Below are 24,811 nucleotides of genomic sequence, written 5' to 3'. Positions count from 1 at the left end.
GCTAGCCAGGTCCCTATTTCACAAAGCGATCGTAGAGCTAAGGTGATCGTAACTCCCATACTTTAACATAGACTTACAACAGTTGTAGCCCTACGATCGCTTTGAGAAACGGGCCCATGCACGGTAACATTCTAGAAACAAAGATTCTGCTGGACTCACCAGTCCAGTGTAATGTAATACAGCTGAATCACCAGCACTCAACACATGGATATATCTACCGGTATATAGTTAAGTGATGAGGTAACGACTAGAGTGGATCAGGAACCAGCCATGTGATATTCAGACAAATGAAGCTGGGATTGTTTGGTTTTATTTTCTATAAATTTCCATTAAAAAAATTGCAAAAATATCATTTGTCCCCAGGTTACTTGGGTTTTCTTGGTTGTTTTTCAGACATGCTGGATGACCTGGGAAAATAGTATTGTGAAAAATCCAACACCCAGCTTCAGAACTGGTTGGTTCCTTAGCTACCACAGAAATACTTGTTCTTGACAATATCGCATCGCACTGTGGAACCCTCTCAATCTGGACACTGGTGTATCTGGGTTAATAACTTCCAGGATATCACAGTACATAACATAATGTCCCTTTAATTACATTAAGTATTACTGACATCAATCATCTTGATGGTGTTTCAAGAAAACCCATTATCAATCTACAGTAATTATATGTTTGTCAAATGCAATTTCATATTACTATCTAAAGGCATTATTCGACAAATTGTAGTATAAAACATGTTTCATACCTGAACATAGTGTTCTTCATAGTATATGTCTCTCCTAATTTTCACTCTGGAAATAAATTGTTAATTTTTAGCGTAAAATTTGGACAGAAGAAACATTATGTCAACGCTAAAACTTTTGTCAACAAAAGTATTTGATAAGTAGCATTTGTTTGGAGACAAGACTTTGTTCATGAAGTGAGTGAGTATGGTTTTACGCCGCTTTTTGCAATATTCCAGCAATACAACGGCGGGGGACACCACCAATGGGCTTCACACATTGTGCCCATGTGGGGAATCGAACCCGGGTTTTCGGCGTGACGAGCGAACGCTTTAACCACTAGGCTACCCCACTGCCCCTTGTTCATGAAGGATGTGCATAGTTTAATGCTTGAATCAATGAATGACAGAATTCTTCAACCAGTAGATTTATATGTTTTGACGTAGGTGCTCACATCTGTTATGTCGAACAAGACATTGCTTTACCTCTACTAATTCTAATTCAACAATTCAAAAAAATATATTCAGAAAACAGTTTTCATTAAATGGCACAATTTTAAAGAATATAAATAAATAAAACAAGAAGTTTCAATTTTTTTCACCAAGTCACATTGTTTTGTAAAAATGGACATAATTTCGAAACAGCATTATTGGTGAGACTATATCAGTATGAGTGAATATTCATAGAATTGGAATGATAAAGTAACTTGAAACAAACATTTGATTAAATTGCTTAACATATTAATGTGAACCTTATACAAGCAAAGCCAAATACTGAACGATGCACATCTAACCTATCACCTCGCAACTAACACATGATATAAACAGCTCACCAGTTATTTCTGTCTGTGGGTAAAATCATCAAATGGAAGTGAAACCAAGCTGAACTACATGTTCCCAATATTAGCACCAGACTCTCATCACAAATGTGTTTGGAATTAAACATAAAAGTTATTTAAAATAACTCTCAGCTTTACATTGTTAATAATTTTCCCCCAAAGATGAGTGTTCGTTCTTTATGACGGGTGACTAGTATTCCAGACATTCTAGTTAAACCATGAATACAACACAGGGACTTTCCTCATGTTTGTTTTTCCAGTCTCATCCATTCAGTTTGAATTAACCAATCAAATCACAGTGAAATCCTGCCTTACTGTTTCATTGGACAGCATTTGCACAGAAACATTTGGCATTTCAGTCTTAATACAATGATTGGCCATATATCTGCAGTTTCTGCAATTGCAGTGTCTAAAACTGGCAAGCTTATGGGAGTGAAGTGAGTGAGTTTATTTTTACACCACTTAAGTAATCTTCCAATCCAGAAATGGGCTTCACACATTGTACCCATGTGGGGACTCAAACGTGGGTCTTTGGCATAACACAATCTTATGTGAGTGGAGTGAGTGAGGATTTAACACAGACTTCAGTCATATCTTGTTGTAAAAAGCCCTAATGTGGTACCCACTTGGAACATGAACATGACTGTTCTATGCATCAAACAATTGCACTTGGAACATGGCTCTTCCAATCCCCTTCAGCAATGATAAGACCCTGTGATGATATGGTAAGGTGGAAAAAGGTATAAAGCAGTTGCGTTTCAAAGCATGCAGTGATAAACATTTAAAATATAACACAGAAACACTTTCGCAAAAATAATCACAATATACAGATATTACCCCGAAATAAAACAAAAATATGTACAAATTAAATATGACAACAAACCGATAAAACTAACTTAAAGAACATGAGCTTCCTTACACACTTCATAAGAATGTTTTTCATATTGACACTTTGGTTTAGATTTTTAGTTCACATTCATACCACTTTCAATGTCCCACATTAAAAATGGGAGACATACAGCTACAGGTATCAGTAATTAATATTCAAAGGCACACATCAACAATCCTTGTCTGACACTGCAGTTCAACTAGACTAAGTAGGGAATTATTAATGCTGAAGCATTTAATACACAGGACACTTTCTACAAAACGATCTTAGCGCCAAGGTGATGGGATCTCCAGTGCTTTAACATAACTATATGATCATCCTAGCGCTAAGATCGTTTTGTGGAACAGGATCCAGGTCTCTGATTTTATCCTACTCGGATATATGATTTGATACACTATTTACATTCATTCTGAAAAACAATTTCACTCTAATAACTTAACCTATCCAGAACCTTTGATTTTGGAACAAGGTACTCAAACTTATCCCGCAAAATATACGGATAACAACTTCTTTTATTTTGTTATCTATAAATTTGTCGGTATTGTACTTCCCAACTTACCAATTTCAAAAAGGCTGTCAATGAAATTTAACACTGATGGCCACTATGTGTCTTACAAAGCGGCATCCATCTAGAAACGATATGTGTCAGCTTCAACTCGGACAAATTGAACTGAAGACATCAGTCAGAAATAGTAACAATACTAACATCAGATGTTTTGTAATTATGAGTATAATTATGATAATCAGGTTAAACATTTTGCAGTGTCTAAAACTTTCATAATTCTCTAACAAAACAAAAATAAATGTGTGCTTTGAAATACAGACAGTAACAATCACAAGAGTATACTTTACATTAAACTGTCTTGTGAATATCAGTTGGTATGTGTTTACATCAATACAGAAATTCCGGATCCGTGACAGCCGTAGTAAATATCTAGCTGCTACCACAGTTGATGACAGCCTGGCAGTTCACACAATATGCACTCAAGAAATAACAGCAACATCCAAATTGACGTCAACGTACAGTTCTCACAGACAATGGATTGGGCAACAGTAACCAAATACAACTGTCACACTGTTCCATCTGAAGGTGACATATATTTAATGATAAAGTCCATTTGTAATGTGCTCAACTCCACACCAGAGGTTTTGCTCATAGCGCTACAGATTTGACTAGTTCACTAGTCATAGTATTTCTTGAAGAGCAGGGTCTTTAGGTCTGACTTGAAAACATCAAGACTTGGCGCTCTTTTCAATTCACCCATACTGTTACTGTATTAACAAAGTGTCTATATTTAAGGAAGATGCGGAAGGAAGGTAGTTTTGTCTTCATGAGGATGGTTTTCTGTCTCTTATATAATTTGCCAGCAGTATCACAGCTGGGGAACCAAGAATGGCCTCACATGTCCTGATGGGGGATTCAAACCCAGACCTTCTGCATGACTAGTCAACACTTAACCACTTGGCTACCTGACTTGCTAATTATTGGTCAAATTTGAAAGATAGGAATATGAAGGGGGATAACTCTGACAAGAAGTGATTGAGTAGGATTTTACACAGCTTTTGGCAATGGTGTAATCACATGAAACTCAGAAATTTGGTAGATACATGTTTCAACACTGAACTAAATGTGGTCATTGAATGAGTCATTCATATCACACATTCAGTCTTAGACTTTCCTTTTCTGATAATAAATCAGTACTATCACTGTAGATTCATGTCTGTGAGATTCAGAACTTTCATGAAAACCACACTCATTTTCAAAATCCACTTCAATGACAGTGACAGTGTGGATTTCCAGGTGTGAATGTAAGAGGATTTTTAAAAAACTTATATATGACATGTACAGTAGTGCCAGAAAAAAATCAAAATAAACATCATACAAAAGCACTTTGATTTCTTTTCATCAAAAGAAAAATTATCTGAAAACTAAATATACATAAGTATGGCTCCTCCACCTTGAGTAAAATAAATAACATAAACAAGATCACATCACTGTTATCAGTTCATAACATTGTCCTTGTCATCTTTGAGTTTGATGCCTTCCAAATTCCACAGGAATGACCTTCACCTTTAAGATTAGGCTTGACCTTGAACTGGTTGAGCCTGCAAAAATAAAGAATTTGCTGTTATGACTGGTGGTGAACAACTGAAAAATATGAGTAAGCAGAGTTTCTGTTTTTCTGGGGAATACTCAATAGAGAATATGAGATTAATGTTTGAACCAGAATGTTTCCAGATCATACCTGCTGTTGCTGTTGTTGTCCTTGAACAGGTTGCTGTTGATTCTGTATGGGTTGCTGGGCTTGTTGATTCTGAACGGGTTGCTGGGCTTGTTGATTCTGAACGGGTTGCTGGGCTTGTTGATTCTGATTAGGTTGCTGTCCTTGAACAGGTTGCTGGTTCTGAACAGGAACTTGCTGTTGTTGGACAGGAACCTGACCTTGAACTTGCTGCTGCTGATTCTGAACTGGAACCTGACCTTGAACTTGCTGTTGTTGACCCTGCACTGGTACTTGAGCTTGCTGTTGTTGAGCCTGTTGTTGGTTCAACTGCTGGCCCATTTGAGGATGTTGAAGCATTTGCTGTTGCTGAATATGTTGCTGTTGCTGCTGATGTTGTTGCTGTTGCTGCTGTTGAATGTGCTGTTGCATCTGAGCATGCTGTTCTGCAAGTTGCTGTTGAACAACCTGTTGCTGGGCAAACTGTTGCTGTTGATGTTGCAGGATTTGTTGTTGCTGTGCATATTGTTGCTGCTGCTGCTGGAAGTCATGACCTTGAGGCTGACCTTGATACTGAAGGTTCTGACCTTGCTGTGGCACTTGGCCTAGAGGAACTTGACCCTGGTTCATGTGCATCACACTTGGGTCAACATGTTCAGGTGGTTGCTGAAAGTTGCAATACATAAATCAACATACGCAAACATTTTCATACAGAAATCAACTAATTTAGTCAAAACAAGACATCAACTAGCACTGGGAACAAATACAAAGGTGCATGTCATATTAGGTGCATACAAATGTTGTAGAAATCATTGTTTAATAAAAAGTCTTTGTAGCTGTCATGGTTCTTTGAATTTCTATAATACATGAAATTCACTAGATAACCGAAGTACTGAAGAACAAAGGTGTTAATAATTAATGAACCTACGTTAATTAATCCAGGCTGAGCATGATGTTCCTCCACAAACTTCTGATATTCCTCATCGGTGAATAGTTGGTCCTCATCAACGGTCTGTAACAGCAACAAACAGATGGAAATCTTTCAACGGATAGCACTGCTGGGAGTACTGCTTCCAGTGCTTACATCTCCCTTCTTGAAATAATGCAATGGACTTTCATTAAACTTCCCATACATATCCCCAAATACTACTCTTAGGGGAATGTTTCATTCATTTGTGTTGGGTGATAATAATTCACATTCATCACCATCCATGGTTAATAATTTAATCCTTCTACCATCCACCACAACACACCCTTTATTAAATACCTTCTACCATCCACCACAACACACCCTTTATAATCTACCCTCTACCATCCACAACCCATCCGTCAACTACATTCTACCATCCACCACAACACATCCTTCATCAACTAACTTCTAACATCCACAACCCATCCGTCAACTACCTTCTACCACAAACAATCCATCAACTACCTTCTACCACCCACAACAATCCATCAACTACATTCTACCATCCACAACAACCTATCCATCAACTACCTTCTACCATCCACCACAACACACCCTTCATCAACTAACTTCTAACATCCACAACCCATCCGTCAACTACCTTCTACCACAAACAATCCATCAACTACCTTCTACCACCCACAACAATCCATCAACTACATTCTACCACACACAACAAACAATCCATCAACTACCTTATACCACCCACAACAATCCATCAACTACCTTCTACCATCCATCACAAACAATCCATCAACTACCTTCTACCATCCATCACAAACAATCCATCAACTACATTCTACCACCCACAACAATCCATCAACTACATTCTACATCCACCACAACAATCCATCAACTACATTCTACCATCCATCACAAACAATCCATCAACTACATTCTACCACCCTACCACCCACAACAATCCATCAACTACCTTCTACCATCCACAACAAACAATCCATCAACTACATTCCACAACAATCCATCAACTACATTCTACCACCCACAACAATCCATCAACTACCTTCTACCATCCATCACAAACAATCCATCAACTACATTCTACCACCCACAACAATCCATCAACTACATTCTACCATCCATCACAAACAATCCATCAACTACCTTCTACCATCCACAACAAACAATCCATCATCAACTACATTCTACCATCCATCACAAACAATCCATCAACTACCTTCTACCATCCACCACAAACAATCCATCAACTACCTTCTCCATCAACTACCTTCTACCATCCATCACAAACAATCCATCAACTACCTTCTACCATCCATCAATCCATCAACTACATTCTACCATCCACCATCCTATCCATCAACTACTACCATCTACATCCACTACCTTCTACCACCCACAACAATCCATCAACTACCTTCTACCATCCATCACAAACAATCCATCAACTACATTCTACCATATCCATCAACTACCTTCTACCATCCATCCACAACTACATCCCAACAAACAATCCATACCACATTCTACCATACATCACAAACAATCCATCAACTACATTCTACCATCCATCACCAACAATCCATCAACTACATTCTACCATCCACAACAAACAATCCATCAACTACATTCTTAACTCCACAACAAAGATCCATTACCAGCCTTCTACTATCATCACAACCAATCAATGAACTATCCTCTACCATCCATCAACTTCTATCCTTCCTTTAACAACCATTTACCAAACACCTTCTATCCACCAATTACCATACAATTACACATCTTTAATCCATCATCACCAACACTTTCACAATCATGTTCTATCAACCATATTCCATCCATCAAACATGTCCACCCTTCCTCACCTTCCATCCATCATCCTTCTTGAACTCTTCATTTTCTCCATGAGCTCCAGTGTATTGCAGGAACTCGGCCTGTGAGATACGGGCATCCTTGTCCTTGTCCATCTCTGTGAAGATATGCTCTCTCATTCTGTTCATCTCCTCAAACCTCTCCATCGGGTCCGTCCCGGGAGTGTTGCCATCATACACCTTATCCAGCTACAACACGGGAGACAACTACAAGTCAGTGCAAGTCATGGGAGCTTGTTAGCATGTTGGTGAATTGTGTTTGCATTCCATAAATTCAAGCTATTGTATTCACTTGTGTCTACATTCCATAAATTCAAGCTATTGTATTCACTTGTGTTTGCATTCCATATATTCAAGCTATTGTATTCACTTGTGTTTGCATTCCATATATTCAAGCTATTGTATTCACTTGTGTTTGCATTCCATATATTCAAGCTATTGTATTCACTTGTGTTTGCATTCCATATATTCAAGCTATTGTATTCACCATACTAAGCATGTTGCTAAAGTATACATAATTAGACAAGTTTCTAGACCAGTCTGTCAGTAACCTTCAGAAGTGAAAATTCACTCTAATTCAATTTCGTGAGGTATATCATTTTACAGAAAGCAGCAGCACAGAAATGGGTAGAAAAGTTCCAAGGCACTATTATCGGAAGAGTTTCAATATCATTGACATTTGAACAACATTTGTTCAATGTCGCTATTTTCCCAAAAACAAATACATGTATCAGTCAGAGTGCATGGAATTTATAAATTTGGCCTGACAAATGTAATGAGACATGCAGACTAACAGGTCATTGACACAGAAATGTAGGAACTAGGCTAAACCAATGAGTGTGCCAAAATGAATATGACTAAAATAAAAAAAAGAATCACTGAGTTATCTCCCTTTGACTACCTAATGAAAGCCACTTGAAAGTCCTGAAAGTCATATAAAACATCTTGCATTAACTCTCACCTCACTCTGCAACACTGCCTCCACTTCTTCAATACCCCAGAAACCATCGTCTTCAATATCTGCAAGTAACAGAGCTGGCCATCAGATTCAACCACAACAAAACATCACCATCATTATCAAATGAATAAAGCTTAGGAGAACTCTGTACTGATTCACATCCAGTTCAACACTGTGAATTCATTACTGGGTTTGGGAGGTGGGAAGCTCACACTGAAGACCCAGGTTCTATTTCCCAAATGGGTACAATATGAGAAGCCCATTTCTAATATTGCTTTTCGTCAATGTATTCATGTACCTGCAGAAAATTGTACTTGACCTACCATGTAGCTTGAAGAAAGTTTTAGGGTTAAATTCTTGGTCTTCCAGATGGTCCTTTTTCTCCCAGACTTCTTCAAACTGATCCTTGCTTCCCTGTAAACAGAAATAATGATCCTATACATATTGTTTCAGACAGGTCATACGGTTCATGCTTTACACAGGTCATATGCCTCACACTTTACACAGGTCATATGACTCATGCCTCACACAGGTCATATGCTTCACACTTTACACAGGTCATATGACTCATGCTTCACACAGGTCATATGCCTCACACTTTACACAGGTCATATGACTCATGCTTCACACAGGTCATATGCCTCACACTTTACACAGGTCATATGACTCATGCTTCACACAGGTCATATGCCTCACACTTTACACAGGTCATATGACTCATGCTTCACACAGGTCATATGCCTCACACTTTACACAGGTCATATGACTCATGCTTCACACAGATCATACAGCTCATGATTCACACAGGTGGTATGGCTAACTTAAAATTATACTGTCACATGAAACTTTTTCATGGGAATACTTGACTTCTAGAGGTGAAACGGTATATCGGGGTATCAGTAGAACCGCGGTAATTAGCCTTTGGTTCGGTAGACCGTAATTCAACCCAAAAATTTGTTATTTTCAGTGTTCGTACCGCCATTTCTATCTAGTCATAAAATGACAGGTTTGGTCATTCAAAATAACAAAGATTATGGTTATTTTTTTCCTGTTATTAAACATTGTAAGGTTTGGTTCTTGTCATTTTGCTGCATTATGATCATATCTCATATACCGAACCGAAACGGACCGAACCGAAGGCCGAAATACGTACCGTAACATGGTTAGAGTGTATCGTTTCACCCCTATTGACTTCCATGACAGTTTAGCATTATGTACGATACTCATACTTTTAAGAATGATTGAATGAATGTTGTTTTCAGATCATTTACACTGCAAAACAGTAGTTGACAGCATGATTAATGATCCACAAATGTAGCATATGATTCAGCAAACACTATGGTTCAATTCACATTTTGGTATGACGCGGCCAGGGATCGAGAAGCGGCATGAAGCCATACTCAGTCCTTCCACCAGAAATCCATGGTGTAAGTATGGTAACACAGTGAGCAAATATGCTTAGTTTTACGCCACATTCAGCAATATGCCGGCGGTCTGTAAATAATCGTGTCTGGACCAGACAATCCAGTGACCAACAGCATGAGCATTGATCTATGCAAGCGGGATACGATGACATGTGTCAACCAAGTCAGTGAGCCTGACCACCCGATCCCCTTAGTTGTCTCATATGACAAGCATGGGTTACTGAAGATCAATTCTAACCCGGATCTTCACGGCTTATGGTAACATACAACCTGCAATCTAGGACTTACTGGATGATGCATTTTGGGTTGCTGAGCATGTTGTTTCTTGATCTCCTCCAGACGTCCTTCCTCTTTCTTCCTCTCTTCCTCTGACAAGTGATTTAATTTGTCCCTCTTCTCATATTCCTTCTCCATTTCATATTCTTTGAACTCTTCCTTCCTCTGTTCATCCAGCTTTTCAAGGTCATTTGTCGTCTGTAGGGAGGAACAGAATAATTGTCAAAACAAGTTCAGGAGGATCTATACATGCAAGTGCAAGTGTAATAGTTAAGCTAACTCAGCCTCTTCAACAAAACAATATCAGCATTCAGAGATGCATTTGAAAGTACTGTTGAAGTCATTCAGCTGTTTCCTAAACTGTCATAACGATGTCAGATATTACAAAGACTAAGCTACAGAATTCAGCATATAAACATGCTAAATATAAACAAGTGATGCTTGTTACCAACCTCCACCAACACTACTACTACGTCCCAAATGTCATCAACATGTAGAGACGAGTGAAAGGACATTGTTGTCATGGTGATTATTTACCTGTTTAATGAGCGTCTCCAGGTCCTTCATTTCAAATGAGTGTGGATTCTGTACGTCAAGATGGGCTGGTATCTCAACACCTCTGACACCTGCCATACAAACACACAAAACAAAATGATCAATATAAACAATCTCAACAAAATACATCAATCATGACATAAACATAACTTTACAATTGTAATAAAGAATACTGCTTCTATCATAACTGACTGAATGACTGAGTTTGGTTTTACACCGCTTTTAGCAATATTCCAGCAACATCACGGTGGGGGACACCAGAAATGGGCTTCACACATTGTACCCATGTGCGGATTTGAACCCGGGTCTTTGGCGTCACGAGCCAACGCTTTAACCACTAGGCTATACCCCACCGCCCCTATCATAACTGAACTAGAACTAGTAGAGTCAGGACCATCCATCAACTACCTGGAAACTCACTACTAAATCTAGACGTTCCTAATACAAAAGGACATTATCATGATTACGTTTCTTGTTGTTTAATGTTGCACTCAGCAAGTATATATGGCCTGTATGTAAACAGTCCAGTTTGGACCAAACAATCCAGTGATAGACATCAAGGGCATTGATCTACGAAACTGGGATACAATAGCATTCATTAACCAAGCCAGTGAGCTGAACCACTTGATCTTGTTCATCACCTCTTAAGATTATAATGAGTTGCTACAGACCAATGTCTAACCTTGATCTTCAATGGGGGTAGTAATTATGGTCATGGGTCATAACACCAAATACTCACTAAACAGATCTTCAATATTTATAGTGAGCAGGCAGTGCTAACACTCTCTTGAGCAATATTTCAACAATACTGAAAGCCCAAAGTCAAAGTTTGTAAACATGTAACAGTGAGAGCCAGAACCATGTGAGCCTACTAGCCCCAACATATTTGATTTCAACAATGTAATAGCTGTTAAAGTTATAGCAGGGTCAATAATGAGCTGACACAAAGAGTTTACCTACACTCAGGCTTTAGAGTAATGACATAAGCAATACTTGTAAACAGCATTGTGGAAACTCACCAATTTACTGTACTGTATCATACCTGTCCATAAATCCCATAATGCATTGCACATTGACCTTTGACTTTCTACTTGGATTTTCAAAGATGTTATTACCCTAACCCCAAAAAGCAAAACTTAACTTTTGGCCTTAAGTTTTTATAGTTTATTTATGAATGAAATTAACTTGCTTGGACAACAAAAAATTAAGATCAAGTCGGTATTACAATGATGACAACAAAAACAACTTGAATTAATCATCTTTCAATATCTTTGGAAGTTCATTTTTTTCATTATTTTATTTGACTACCTACAGAGATTTTTAGCGCAAAATGTTTCTAAATCATCTAGTATATGCCTAAGGGTTGGCAAGGACAACTTCAGAAATTAATAGGGGAACAAAACTATGTAACAATACCTTTGAGTAATTTCATTTCTGGCATGGTGTCATGTGACAATGGATAGTATATTCTGACACAAATTATAAAGTCTACTGCTGAAAAAGCAAGTTTATAAAACACTCCCAGCTGACAGCCAGACAGCTTGTTAATAGTGACGCTTGGAGAACAATAACACTGGTTTCAGTTGATATCATTAATCTCAGCCCAGGTATTAGTGGGAGAATACATCATCTAGTCTGTATCATGTTATACGTACATGCAGTCAGGACCTGACTCCAGCAACATATTCTTGACTGAGTTGTAACAGATTGGGGGAAAACAAATCTCTGTGATCATGCTAATAACATGCAACGTTTGGTGGCTCATCGGGATAATTTCCTTATACAATCAATCAGCTAGTCATGCTCATTAGGGCATATAAATTGTAATGAAGGATAATGGAAGGGGGTGAGTTTCATAATCGCATCTCAAATTGTCCATGTATACAGCATTCTAGACAAAATTTACATTTCAGCTAGCTATATATCTACAGTCTTCAATCTTCAATAAAACTATCTTGAAGTTTCAAAATTTGTCAGTATGTCATGACATTCAATATGTATTGACATATCATAGACTAGTATACATGCTTAAAGGATAATAGTAAAAACTCACATGCACAATATGCAATTTTAGCTACTAGTGTGAAGCCAGAAGCCAGAGTCCAGTAAAATTCTGTTAGGTCTAGAAGGCACTGCTAGTAATAGTCTAATAATAACATCAAAAATAACATAATATAATGCTTATAGTATATATAATCCAAGTTCAGGCTCGTAGACTCAAATGTTTTTGCAACAGTTTCCCATGCGGTTCATAAAGCAAAATCTTGCATGGAAAGTGAAACATCAATGGTGTCTTGACTACATTTGAGGTTAACCTTAATGTCCTGTAAAAACCTAGACAGCTCCAAGTGAGTGAGTTTAGTTTTACGCCACTTTTAGCAATATTCCAGTTATATCAGGGCAGGGGACACCAGAAATGGGCTTTACACATTGTACCCATGAGGGGAATCGAACCCGGGTCTTCGGCGTGACGAGTGGGACACCAGAAATGGATATACTACAGTAAAGAAGTCATAGAACAAATGCTTGTTCTATTTGATTAGTTAATCAGTCAGGTCAAATTATCAATATTTATATGAAACATCAGGTGTTCCTTAACTTCTATTGAGCTGAATGTTTTCCATGTTGTTTAGAATTCTCAACAGTCATTTACTTCGTACTGATCTCATATAAGTTTTTAGAAATCCCAAACCTGTTCTCTCTATGTCAATATAATGTTCAAATCTTCTCAGCATGATCACTGAACTACCATGATTACTGTTACTGCTAATCTTAAGTCACAAACCATGAAAACATTGTAGGAACATGTTGCTGAAATAGACTTTCACACAGGTTCACAAACAATGCAGTACTTCACTACTCCAGCGAAGAAGGTCAGCAACAGGATACTGTTGTTTCAGTTTTTAACACCTTTTATCAATACGATCATGTCCTGTTAAACAATTAATATTTCAAAAGAAAACATTTTAAGTAACTAACTAGTCTTGAATACTGTAAATCATGAAATTAATGCGAGCATTTTATTAATGCAATAAATGCGTCTTAGAAATCCTGAACCTGTTCTCTCTATGTCAATATAATTTTGCATTATTATAATGACGCATTTCAGTCTGACCATGTCTACTTAATAAAAGACAGAAACCGTAAATCTGTTGACACTACACATTACACCAATACAGGTCACTTCCTCATTACATTAATATTGTAATTATCAGTGGTTACAATCACTGGTCATTGTTTAAAGTCACTCAAGCACATCAGCCAGGTCGGACATTCTCCAGCCACTTGTTTGTTGTACCTTGGTAGATGACTTATGTCTTTCAAGTCGGATTAAGTTTATACATGTTGTCATAAGACAAGTAGTAGCAAGCGTCACGTGATCAAACATGGCAGCGTAATCAAAACATCATCAGCTCATTTCCATTCACTGCTTAACAAGCTCAATTCATTTGATCATCAACACAGATTCTTGAGCTCACATTAATTTTGTGACGCATTTTAGACTAGACCTTCGCCCTCGCATTAAATTTGTGAGGCATTAATTTCATGATTTACAGTATTTAATTTATACATAGTACATACCATACACTGAAATATATATTTAAAGTATTAATTTCTGCAAGATTTTCATGTCAACATGTTAACTTTGATCTTATTACTTGCAAAAAAGAAAGTACTGACTATGACAAGTTTATTAATGCAATACAGGTCTTAAAACCATGGCATTACAAAATCTTCACAGCTTTACACTTCACAGTTACCTGAGTCATTAAATACAATTTATTTCCTTATCAACACAGCTGATGATGTAGAGTCACCACAGGGATGAATTATCATCTGAATCATCTTACCGTTAATAGACAACACCTATGACAAGTTACATGTCCTCCCTTTGGAGTTATTACAATATAATTACAACACAGGTTTAATGTATGTGCTGGTTATTGTGAAAAAAGTGTTGTTTAAAGTGTGTTCGGTGCAAACATGAACTGATTAATTAAACGCACTGTGAAGCACATATACATTATTTTCATCAAAATATTTCTACATCAATTTTTAACATGCTTAAAAAACATGGAATCAGGTCTCTTGTTTTATCTGGAATCTCCATTCAATTTTTCTCAACACTATGTGAGTGAGTGAGTGAGTATTGCTTTACGCAGCTTTTAGCAATATTGCAGCAATATCACAGTGGGGGACACCTGAAATGGGTTTCCAAAAAATTAGATTCAGATAAAAGCTGATTATTTCAGATATCATGTTCAAAGTAAATTGATGTAATGGAAGCTAAAGTTTGTGTAACACCTAAAAAAAAGAACTTGCTAATCTCAGTTGTCTTGTGTTTAATCAACTAAACTAAATAAAGAGGATAGTCAGTAGAATTATTATCCATAAGGTTGAAGGATAGGGTTAAATATTTTGTGGTAATAAAAACTCTGTGACAGAGTAAGCTTGAACAGCTTTACTTGCATGAATAATGCAACTGTTCAAACCAAACAGGTAAATCTTAACCTTTATTAAAAAGAAATAGATTACCAAATCAAACCAAAAATAAAAACGAGAATTTTCAACTGCATTCATTTTCAAGGTCTAACATATGTACAGTTCCTAAACAATACCTTTACTCCAAAACATCTGTAAGATATCTCATTCAATTAATTTTGATATACACGTCAAACTTCACTGTATTTTATTCTGTCACCAAGTCTAAACAGGGATGTGACAACTCACTATTCTACACTCCAAACAACAAAATACCGGTATATCCCCAAAATGAAACCTTTCAAAACCCAGTATGTGTGAGTTGTCACATCCCAAACTCAACTGAAAGGTGTTCTAGGGAGCAAGGCAGCATACGTTGTGAGCAGACGACAACTACAGCAGGAGACGGCATTGTAGCACAGACGTCAGTGCAGAAAACTGCTCTTTGTCAACAATAATGGCCTACCTCCATGATAGGCTATGTAATGAAGGACTTTCGTACCCTGCATCGACCTAATCTGTAAACGACGGAGCTCCTGAAGGCGATAGATTTCACGACGCTTGATCTCATCCAGTTTAGTGCGGACCTGATGTCCAACAAGTTCTATGTGTTTTGCAACACTTCCATCCTACAAGAGACACAAATACTTATATTACCTCACACATAAATGTCACTTTCTGATTGGCTGAGCGCTCTTCTATTATTTTCAATGTATCCCGCTTACAAGCAAGTAACATTTCAATGTACGCCGCTGTCAACGGCAACTCATTTCGTTGTAGTAATTCTTTATCTCGAATCACATTAAATCACGAAATGATGTACGGAAATTACTGATGTTTTGCGAATGCATATCAATGGAAGGGAGATAACTCTAAATCTGTTTTTCTTGTCAGCAAATCTAGAGATGGCTACAAAAAGATTTGTAGCAAACAATTCAAACTTAACATTAAGGTGTTCGGTAAGATAAATATGTTGTTCATGCCCATGGGTTGATGTACATCGTGACCAGTGAACAACTTATAATACACCTCTTTTTGCAAAACTCAGATGTGAATTTTACTTGATTATACATGGAACAAATTAACAGTCGATGATTAGCAACATATAGTGAGTGAGTGAGTGAGTGAGTGAGTGAGTGAGTGAGTGAGTGAGTGAGTGAGTGAGTGAGTGAGTGAGTGAGTGAGTGAGTGAGTGAGTGAGTGAGTGAGTGAGTGAAGTTTAATGTCGCACTCAGCAACATGCCAGCTATATGGCGACTGTCTGTAAATAATCAAGTCTGGACCAGACGATCCAGTGATCAACAGCATGAGCATCGATCTACACAATTGGGATACAATGACATGTGTCAACCAAGTTAGCGAGTCTGACCACCCGATCTCGTTACTCGCCTCCTACGACAACCTTGGGTTACTGAAGATCAATTCTAACCCGGATCTGCACTGGTCTATGCATAGTACACCAGGACAATTTCAACAACAAAAGATGCTGACAGAGCCAGACTACAAGACATCATGGTCTCAAGTTCAGAAAACAATGTGATTCAATTCATTCATTCAATGTATCTTGTATCATTGACCAGTTAGCTACATAGAAATAGATAAGGAATACTTGTAATATTCAGTTTTTACCACTACGAACTTCTACTGCCACTAAATAATGAAAGAAAGGTTTACTTACCTTTATGTCGGATACATTAGACTCTTCTAGTTTCTTCCTGAAGTCTGGATCTTCCTCCAGTGCCATGACAACTTCACGGAGATAGCGATCATATGGTAAATTTGTGCCCTGGAAAAAAATCAGTCAAAAACTTCTTAATACAAATGAAATTGGATTTTCAAAGTACTTGAAGAGATAATTATCAACACTATATTTTTGCTACCAAAAACACACAGAGCTGATAATTTCTAATTTCACAAAGAGTAAATAAATAACAATTTAACAGATACACAGTCTAGACAAATCAAAAAGTCTACATCAACTCATCTCAACATTCTGCCTGAAGCATCATCTAAGAGAAGCCAGAGCAGACTATTTACCAGTCCTGTATCACAACCTGTGAACCTGTGGTCCTCATGTTAACTGCTCAGACCACTGGCAACTCTTAATGGTTGGGTAATGGTTGGCCATTCAGCTGCTGTCTAGCAGACATTGTTAAGCACTGGTAAGTCAAAACCAGCTAAACTGAGGGCAGAAGTGACAGCAATATCACAGACCATTCATACAAAGTGAGTGAGAAGAGTTTAACAGCACTTTTAGCATTATTCCAATAATGTGCTGACAGTATACCAGTGAGTGAATAAGTATGGTTTTACGATACTTTCAGCAGTATTCCAGCAACATCATGGCAGGGGGACACCACAAAAGGGCTTCATACATTGTACCCAAGTGGGGAATCAAACCCAGGCCTTCACCGTGATGAGTGAACACTTTAACTAGGGCTGGGACGGGTCCAAATTTTCTACCCGGGTACCCTACACCCTGTTACCCTACCCTACCCGGATACCCGATCAAATTTGCATGAAATGGCAATATATTCTTCAGCTCGGGGGCTAACATTTCGAGTTTTTCAATATCTTAACCATGCACTATATTCAAAAGAAGTGACTGTAACCTATGTCTAAATCTTCAAAGACAATACAACCTTTTAAATGTTTAATCATGAAAGAATAACATATTACATTGTTTAATGTATTAGTCCGGGTCCAACTCATTACCCACTCGTCCCGGGTATCCGGGTTACCCGTCCCAGCCCTAGCTTTAACCACTAGGCTACCTCACCACCCCGACAGTATACCAGATATACACCAGCAATATGCCAGAAATATTTACAACAATGTTCCTGCAATATTCCAGCAACATGACAGCAACATTACAATACCACTCCAGCAATACTCCAGCAATAACACTGTCTGGGGACCCCTGGAATTGTTTACATACCAAGTACCCCTGTGATCTTTAACATAACCAGTGTCTTTTTTAAACAACATTTGTGTAGGTTTTTTCAGAAACATTACATGTCACACATTTCTTCCTGCAAAGTCAATTCATTATAACAAGACATGGTCATCAATATCCCCCGCCATAATGTTCTGCTCCTATTTGGTTCCTGTGTTTTAACTCCACCATGACATTCATGTCCTGAAAACACATACCAAATATGGTTTCCCTATCTACAATGATTTCTGAGAAAATCTGTCCCCATTGGGGACACCGTTCATAAAGTCAAGAAATGCATGACAAGGGCCATAACTCTGTAACAAATTGTAACATGGTTTCGTTTTTCTAACTCCATCAAGGCATTCATGTCATGAAAACACATGCCAAATTTGATTTCCCTATCTATAACGGTTTCTGAGAAAACCTGACCCATCATCTCGGACGGACAGAGCTCAAACCTATATTCCCCCTCACTTTGTGGTGGTGGATAATTAATGAATGCCACTAAGAAACTAAGTGACAAAGAAACAGAGCAGCTTTACATTTTGATCTAGACTTTTTTAAAGGTCACATGCAACCAAAAAATTAAACATAATTAAAACACAATTATCACTTATTCATGACATATAATATACATTGCTGGTTATGAAAAAACATATAAACAAAATTATAAGCGTACAATCGCAAATCAAAAGTGCAATATTTTGTACTTGGGTTTACTTCCCAGGAAACAAAGCAGCCGGGATACCGAACCCAGTCAGAGCGGGTGGGTGTGCACGCAAGTGTAACGGCTGGTTCATTTGTAGATGCCCTCACGGCTCATTGTGTGTGCATATATAGAGATGTTGGGTTTTGTAAATACATGCTCATTATTTGTGTATAACATTTTGCAATCAACAGACATCATAACATGTCATGTGTACAAGTATCACACCTGCCTGTCTGTGTAATTACATAAAGTGACAGAGACCGAACTCGGGCCATAAATCAATGCGTTTTGTTTATGGTGTATAGCCTGATAGGTGTTAAGTTCAAATTGCATGTGGTCAGTGATTGAAATTGTGTATTGAATATTGTCATTAGCAGACGGGCAGGCAGACACATAGGTGCCAATAAAACAGACATTGAGTTTTGTCTGTGACAACGACATATCTATATCACAGTTAGAAATTCTGTCGACGCTAAATAATGACATTGCTCTTAAGTATCGAACTGAGAAAGTGACTCAGTAAGAAGAACGTGTTGTGAAATAGACAAATGAAATTATATAAACAGTTAAATCGGTAATCTACTGTAATAACATATAAAAAATTCGGGCCTGTGAAATATTAACAAAACATTAGAAAAATAGCTCACACCAAAGCCTTCACCGAATATTCAGCGGACAACCCGCTTCAAAGCTCCGTGAACCTATTTCACTGCGCATGTGCTATGAGCGCAGCCCAGCTGTTGAAACCACTTCAATTCCCCCAAGCGATGGGGGAAAGTTGGTGAATCGTTTGAACTACGATTTCGCGCGGGGTTTTTTTCATCGCGTAATTTTTCAACTTTATAAGTTGAATTTGCATTTTTGATGATTTGTTTCGGTAAAATCCATACCGAAAGGTATCAGAATCTGCAAAGTTGTGTTTTACGTTGCATGTGACCTTTAAGACAATGATGTCGCTTGCTCTTCTAAAAAAAGAAGACTTTAAGTGAATCAGATAGGTCACACACGCCAATATCTTCGACACTATAGTTATACCATCAACCCTGTCGAGAGTTTGGCACAGTTTTGACCAAACTTAACACATAACATATTCCATGTTTTTCTGCTACTTAACTTCCAAATGAAAGTGTTGAAACAGCTGCTGATAAACATGATAAACTTAGTTATGTATTGCACTCATTTTACGAGTGGTAGTTGAAATGCTCGTAATCAAAACAAGTTCCACACTTGGTTATTCAGCTCAAGGCATTTCCATTCCAAATCACAAACTCCATCACCATTATTACTATCATTTAGATTATAACAGTTATAAGCATCAATTCAAAACTGGACCTGTATTCAGTCAGTGTGGGTATAAAATGGTTATATATGAAAACCATGTCAAGCACAATCAATCAAAACATCACGTTTATTCTGAATCGAGTTCTTATCAGGTATGTCAAGCATGACAAATCTATTCTCATAACTTATAAACTATCAAAAGCTAGTCAATATTTTATCATGTATGCCGTGTAACAAACGAAAATACAGCAGAAATATGCTGATTTGTTGACTGCAACTGGAATCATATGTTTTCAAATTTCAGATAGCAATGATGTGATTTTGTAGGTGAGAAACATATAGGCTTGGGGGCACTATACAGCTTCTGGTTTTTATTGCCAACAGGCTATCTAGACAATCAACATGAACTGGTCCTTGAACAGGTTCTGCTATGGCTCACATGTTTTTACATCAATGTAACATAATTAATAATATGTATTGTGAGGCAGGATCTGGAGACAGATGTATCGTATTGTGAGCCTCACATCTCAATAAGATACTATATTGTCATACTGTTTCACTGTTCCTGCAGAACAGGCTCGGCATCTATTGGTGTTCATCTGCATCAAATATTTTATGAATACACAATGCCACTTAGAAATTGGTTGCATGTAACATGTATTATATTTGGGATTACACTTCTCCTGTAAGTACAGATTCCAGGACTTATTTTGAGTCCTGTCCAAGATTCGAACCCCGACTCTCAGAGTCTGGCACCTTATTGCCAACACACAAAGTCAACCATCTTACCAACTCTGCCACCATGCTTCAACAAAATGGAAGTCTGACAACTGGTAGTCTGGACCACTTACCATGCTTACTAAGTGAACCCCTATGACGAGTATAAATTGGCATCGCAACCACAACCAAAGTTATGAATACACAATGCCATTTAGAAAGTGGCCAAATGTTACATTTGAATGTTACATTTTGTGATTTCAAGTTGATCTTCTATCTATTCTAATCACACTTTATTTTGCCACCACTGCCTTTTAATAAGTAATTGAAAATCCCCAAAACAAGTTAGACTAACCTTGATTGAGTTCATAATCTTAGAATTAAGTCAGCAAAACTTTGAAACAGAAAATGCTTAAACTACACAATAAGCTTTCATTAATGACCAAAAAACCCATAAAAAGTATAACATAAAATCTCAAAACAATATTTTAATCAATACTGGTTATATTTCAAAATGAAATCAAATGTTTATTCAATAACAAAGTCATTTGGTACTCATTAATTTTGTTCAAAAACTCGAGAACTGACAGACATTGTGCCCAAAATCTAAATCATCCAAGGATCTGACAGTTAACAATATGATCAGCCTTGAGTTGATTAATTTTTTTATCATTATTGATGAATTCTGGATGACCAATTTTGGAATGAAAATCACTTCTAAACCTGAGTTCACTCCAGCTGGGCCTAGAGATGTTTCATAGAAGTGAGCTGTGTATCAGTGCTATTAATATCTAGTGCTATTATGGGCATGATATGGCATGCTATTCCCCTAGAGATTAGGTCAGACTTGTAAGATGTTTCATTACATTATTTGCATGCTTTTCCAAAATAGATTCTTTCATCACATTCAGTATATCAGGAAAATAATAAGCTTTGGGTCTATCACAAGATCAGTGATTGATTGATGCTGAACATACACATTGTCAGTGTTGGACTATAAGGAGATCCTAGGTTTCTTGAGGCTGCATGTGTGGTATTTGAGTGAGTGATTATGGTTTTATGGCTCTTTCAGCAATATTCCAGCAATATCATGACAGGGGGCACCAGAAATAGGCTTCACACATTGTACCCATATGGGGAATCGAACCCAGGTCTTTGGCGTGATGAGCCAACACTTTAACAACTGGGCTACCCCACCGCCCCGTATGGTATTTGAATCTAGAAGACCTTCAATCTGTAACATTAGTGTGGTGCATAGACACATCCAGGATTGGAACTTAAGGCAGATCTAAGTTTCTTGTAGCTGCACCAATGGTATTTGAATCTGGGTAGCCCTCCAATCTCTATTACCTTAAGGGCTAAGACTGATGAACTTTGTCAGTGCTCAAAGTTAATGGGTTTTCTTAGAATTTAGGCGGTTGTTCCAATGGTATTTGAATTTAGGGATCCCCCAAATCTTCATTTTACATTATCTTTACATTAGGCCATGACAATCACCCCCGGTTTTTCAAACTTTATACATTCATTATTCTGAAAAGTGTTAAAGTTTCAGTTACATTTGAATGGTACATTTTGTGATTTCAAGTTGATCTTCTATCTATCCTAATCACACTTTATTTTGCCACCACTGTCTTTTAATAACTAAATAAAAATCCCAAAAACAAATTAGACTAACCTTGAATGAGTTCATAATCTTAAAATTAAGTCAGCAAAACTTTCACTGAACATGGTGAGGTGATGATGTACATTTATAAATTATGTTCTAATTGAAGAAGGGAATTCTGCCGCGCTGAAATTCATAGAATAAGGACACATAAAGGTTTCTTTTTTCTCCTCACCATCCCATATAATATGGCAGCACAGGAGATTGTCATTTCTTACAATTATTTAAAAACTGTTCATTTCAACCATGTTAAAGTTTTTATACGATTGTGACAAGGACATACATCGACATTGGGTTAGTTATCATTTGATCAACAACATTTGAAAAGTCCTTAAATCAGGACCACAATATTCACAACAATATACAACAACCTGAAAAAATCCTCTTGTGTGCAAATATCCACACATATTTTGTATAGAAATTGGTTTATAGGATACAAATGCTATACAAATGACTACAGTTTGCATAACTACACAAAGTTTGCTCAATGAAACAACTATATGGAATGTTGTGACCAAACTGTTAGTACAACACACTGCCAAATATTGGATGTACTTTTGAACTATTTACGACAGGAAATTGGTGATTAAAGAAAAATATTGAGATTCTATTGCAGTAAAATATCTAATTTGACTAGTACAGTAAATGTTATCATTAAGTCAGTTTACTTGAGATACATTTATTCTGTAAACTGTTTGAAACTATGAAGAAGTCCCCATAAATGCATCAAGCTACAGTTGGCTTGTCTCTTAACCATGTTTACCATTGACTCAAATCACAAATTCTGGTACACATACAGTTGTGTTCTTTTAGTTTTTAGTTTTTTTAGCTCCCGGCACAAGAAACAACAAGTAGTATCTACTAAAAATGTCTTGTGCTATGACAAGGCCACCAATGTTCAACTCAAGTGGAAATGCTCTAATAATACTAGAGCTGAAGGGTCATTGAAGGCACAGGTACTACAAATATGTATACAGAAACATACCCTAGCTAAAATCAGAATACAGAAATGTACCCGGTACCCTTAACAGGGAATGAGCCCATATTCTGCAATCCCAAACAAACTGTATGCCGTTGTTCCCATTCAGCTGATTACGAGCAATGTCGTGCATCGCGAAATATTCATTACTGTGTATGCTGATTTCTTATATAACTCAGTCAAATGCATCTAAATTCTAATAGTAGTAGACCAGTATGACAGGTCTGATCAAGAAAACAGCACAATGCGGAATAGACTCGTCCTTAGGTACTTTTCTGTATTCTGATTTAGGCCAGGGTACGTTTCTGTATGCCTGTATACCTGGGGTACATGTCTGTAGCACCCGTGCCAATGACCCCTTCAGCGATATTGGTTGGTGCATTGTCTAATGCTGCACTCAGCAATATTCCAGTTATATGGCGGCGGTCTGTAAATAATTGAGTCTGGACCAGACAATCCAGTGATCAACGTTATGAGCATCGTAAATGGGAAACGATGACATGTGTCAACCAAGACATTGAGTCTGACAACCCGATCCCATTAGTAGCCTCTTACAACAAACAAGGGTTGCTGAAGACCAAATCTAACCCGGATCCTCAAAGGTATCAGCAATACTAGATGTAGACATGGATACATAATGGAATTTGTCCTCAAGACATAAGTACAGATCACATGAATCAAGACACACTACACACCGTTAGAAATAACACACAAAAACAGAATACACTACTATCTTCAAACTAAAAAGAAAAACATTCACATCAGTCAGTTGTTACCAACCCATCATCAAGCATAACATAGTATAACAAAATCCTACACGTTCTATTAAATGAAAGTAAAACTAGAAATCATGAGAACAAATTGAAAAACACAAATCATATCAAATAAAGAGGCTTTCAATGTCGATACTACCAAACAAACTCTAAACACAGGTTACGACAGTATTTCCCTTCAACCAGCACCCTGTAGCAAGAGTCTGATATCCTACCTATCTTGTCAACAGGTGCAGATGACATCAAGCTTTCATACACTGTGCAAGCACTAGTAAGAAGAAACGTTATTAGTGTTATATACCGGTATGTAGCCAACTTATGCAGAATTGACTCAACCTTTAAGATATAACAATATGTATGTGGGATATGAGTTACAATGTGCTATATGTGTGGATGTTTTATAATTTTTCCTTGAATGTGTCCATATTGGCGTTTAACCAAAGGGAACTGTTAATATACATTCATTCTTATAGTACAAAGTAATAACATTTGGCATTTTGTTTTGCAATAAGCTGATGCTAGCAGGAGCAGATATCAGGATTCAATGAGCCTTCAGTCTTCACAG

General features: G+C 37.4%; 1 protein-coding gene across 4 annotated transcripts in view; it reads right to left on the bottom strand.

Annotated features, from left to right (window-relative positions):
* Positions 1–1,295: 1,295 nt before the first annotated feature.
* LOC124256211 (nucleobindin-2-like) overlaps positions 1,296–24,811 on the bottom strand; it is a 28,708-nt gene continuing 5,192 nt past the window's right edge. The window contains exons 3-13 of one of the 4 annotated variants that reach the window (XM_046690192.1): positions 16,865–16,972; positions 15,653–15,815; positions 10,687–10,775; positions 10,162–10,347; positions 8,773–8,863; positions 8,453–8,511; positions 7,486–7,680; positions 5,600–5,683; positions 4,827–5,337; positions 4,696–4,715; positions 1,296–4,555 (exon numbers count right to left, since the gene is read on the bottom strand). In XM_046690192.1, the coding sequence (XP_046546148.1) occupies positions 4,529–4,555; positions 4,696–4,715; positions 4,827–5,337; positions 5,600–5,683; positions 7,486–7,680; positions 8,453–8,511; positions 8,773–8,863; positions 10,162–10,347; positions 10,687–10,775; positions 15,653–15,815; positions 16,865–16,972 (1,533 nt within the window). In that variant the 3' untranslated portion in view covers positions 1,296–4,528. Of the gene's footprint in view, positions 4,576–4,695; positions 5,338–5,599; positions 5,684–7,485; positions 7,681–8,452; positions 8,512–8,772; positions 8,864–10,161; positions 10,348–10,686; positions 10,776–15,652; positions 15,816–16,864; positions 16,973–24,811 lie in introns of all 4 variants that reach the window. The other 3 variants (XM_046690189.1, XM_046690191.1, XM_046690190.1) reach the window with 3 other exon arrangements.

Source organism: Haliotis rubra, unplaced genomic scaffold, assembly GCF_003918875.1.
Source record: "Haliotis rubra isolate DU_JTF1 unplaced genomic scaffold, ASM391887v1 Scf62, whole genome shotgun sequence".
Taxonomy (NCBI): domain Eukaryota; kingdom Metazoa; phylum Mollusca; class Gastropoda; order Lepetellida; family Haliotidae; genus Haliotis; species Haliotis rubra.
This window is presented reverse-complemented; position numbering and strand designations above follow the sequence as displayed.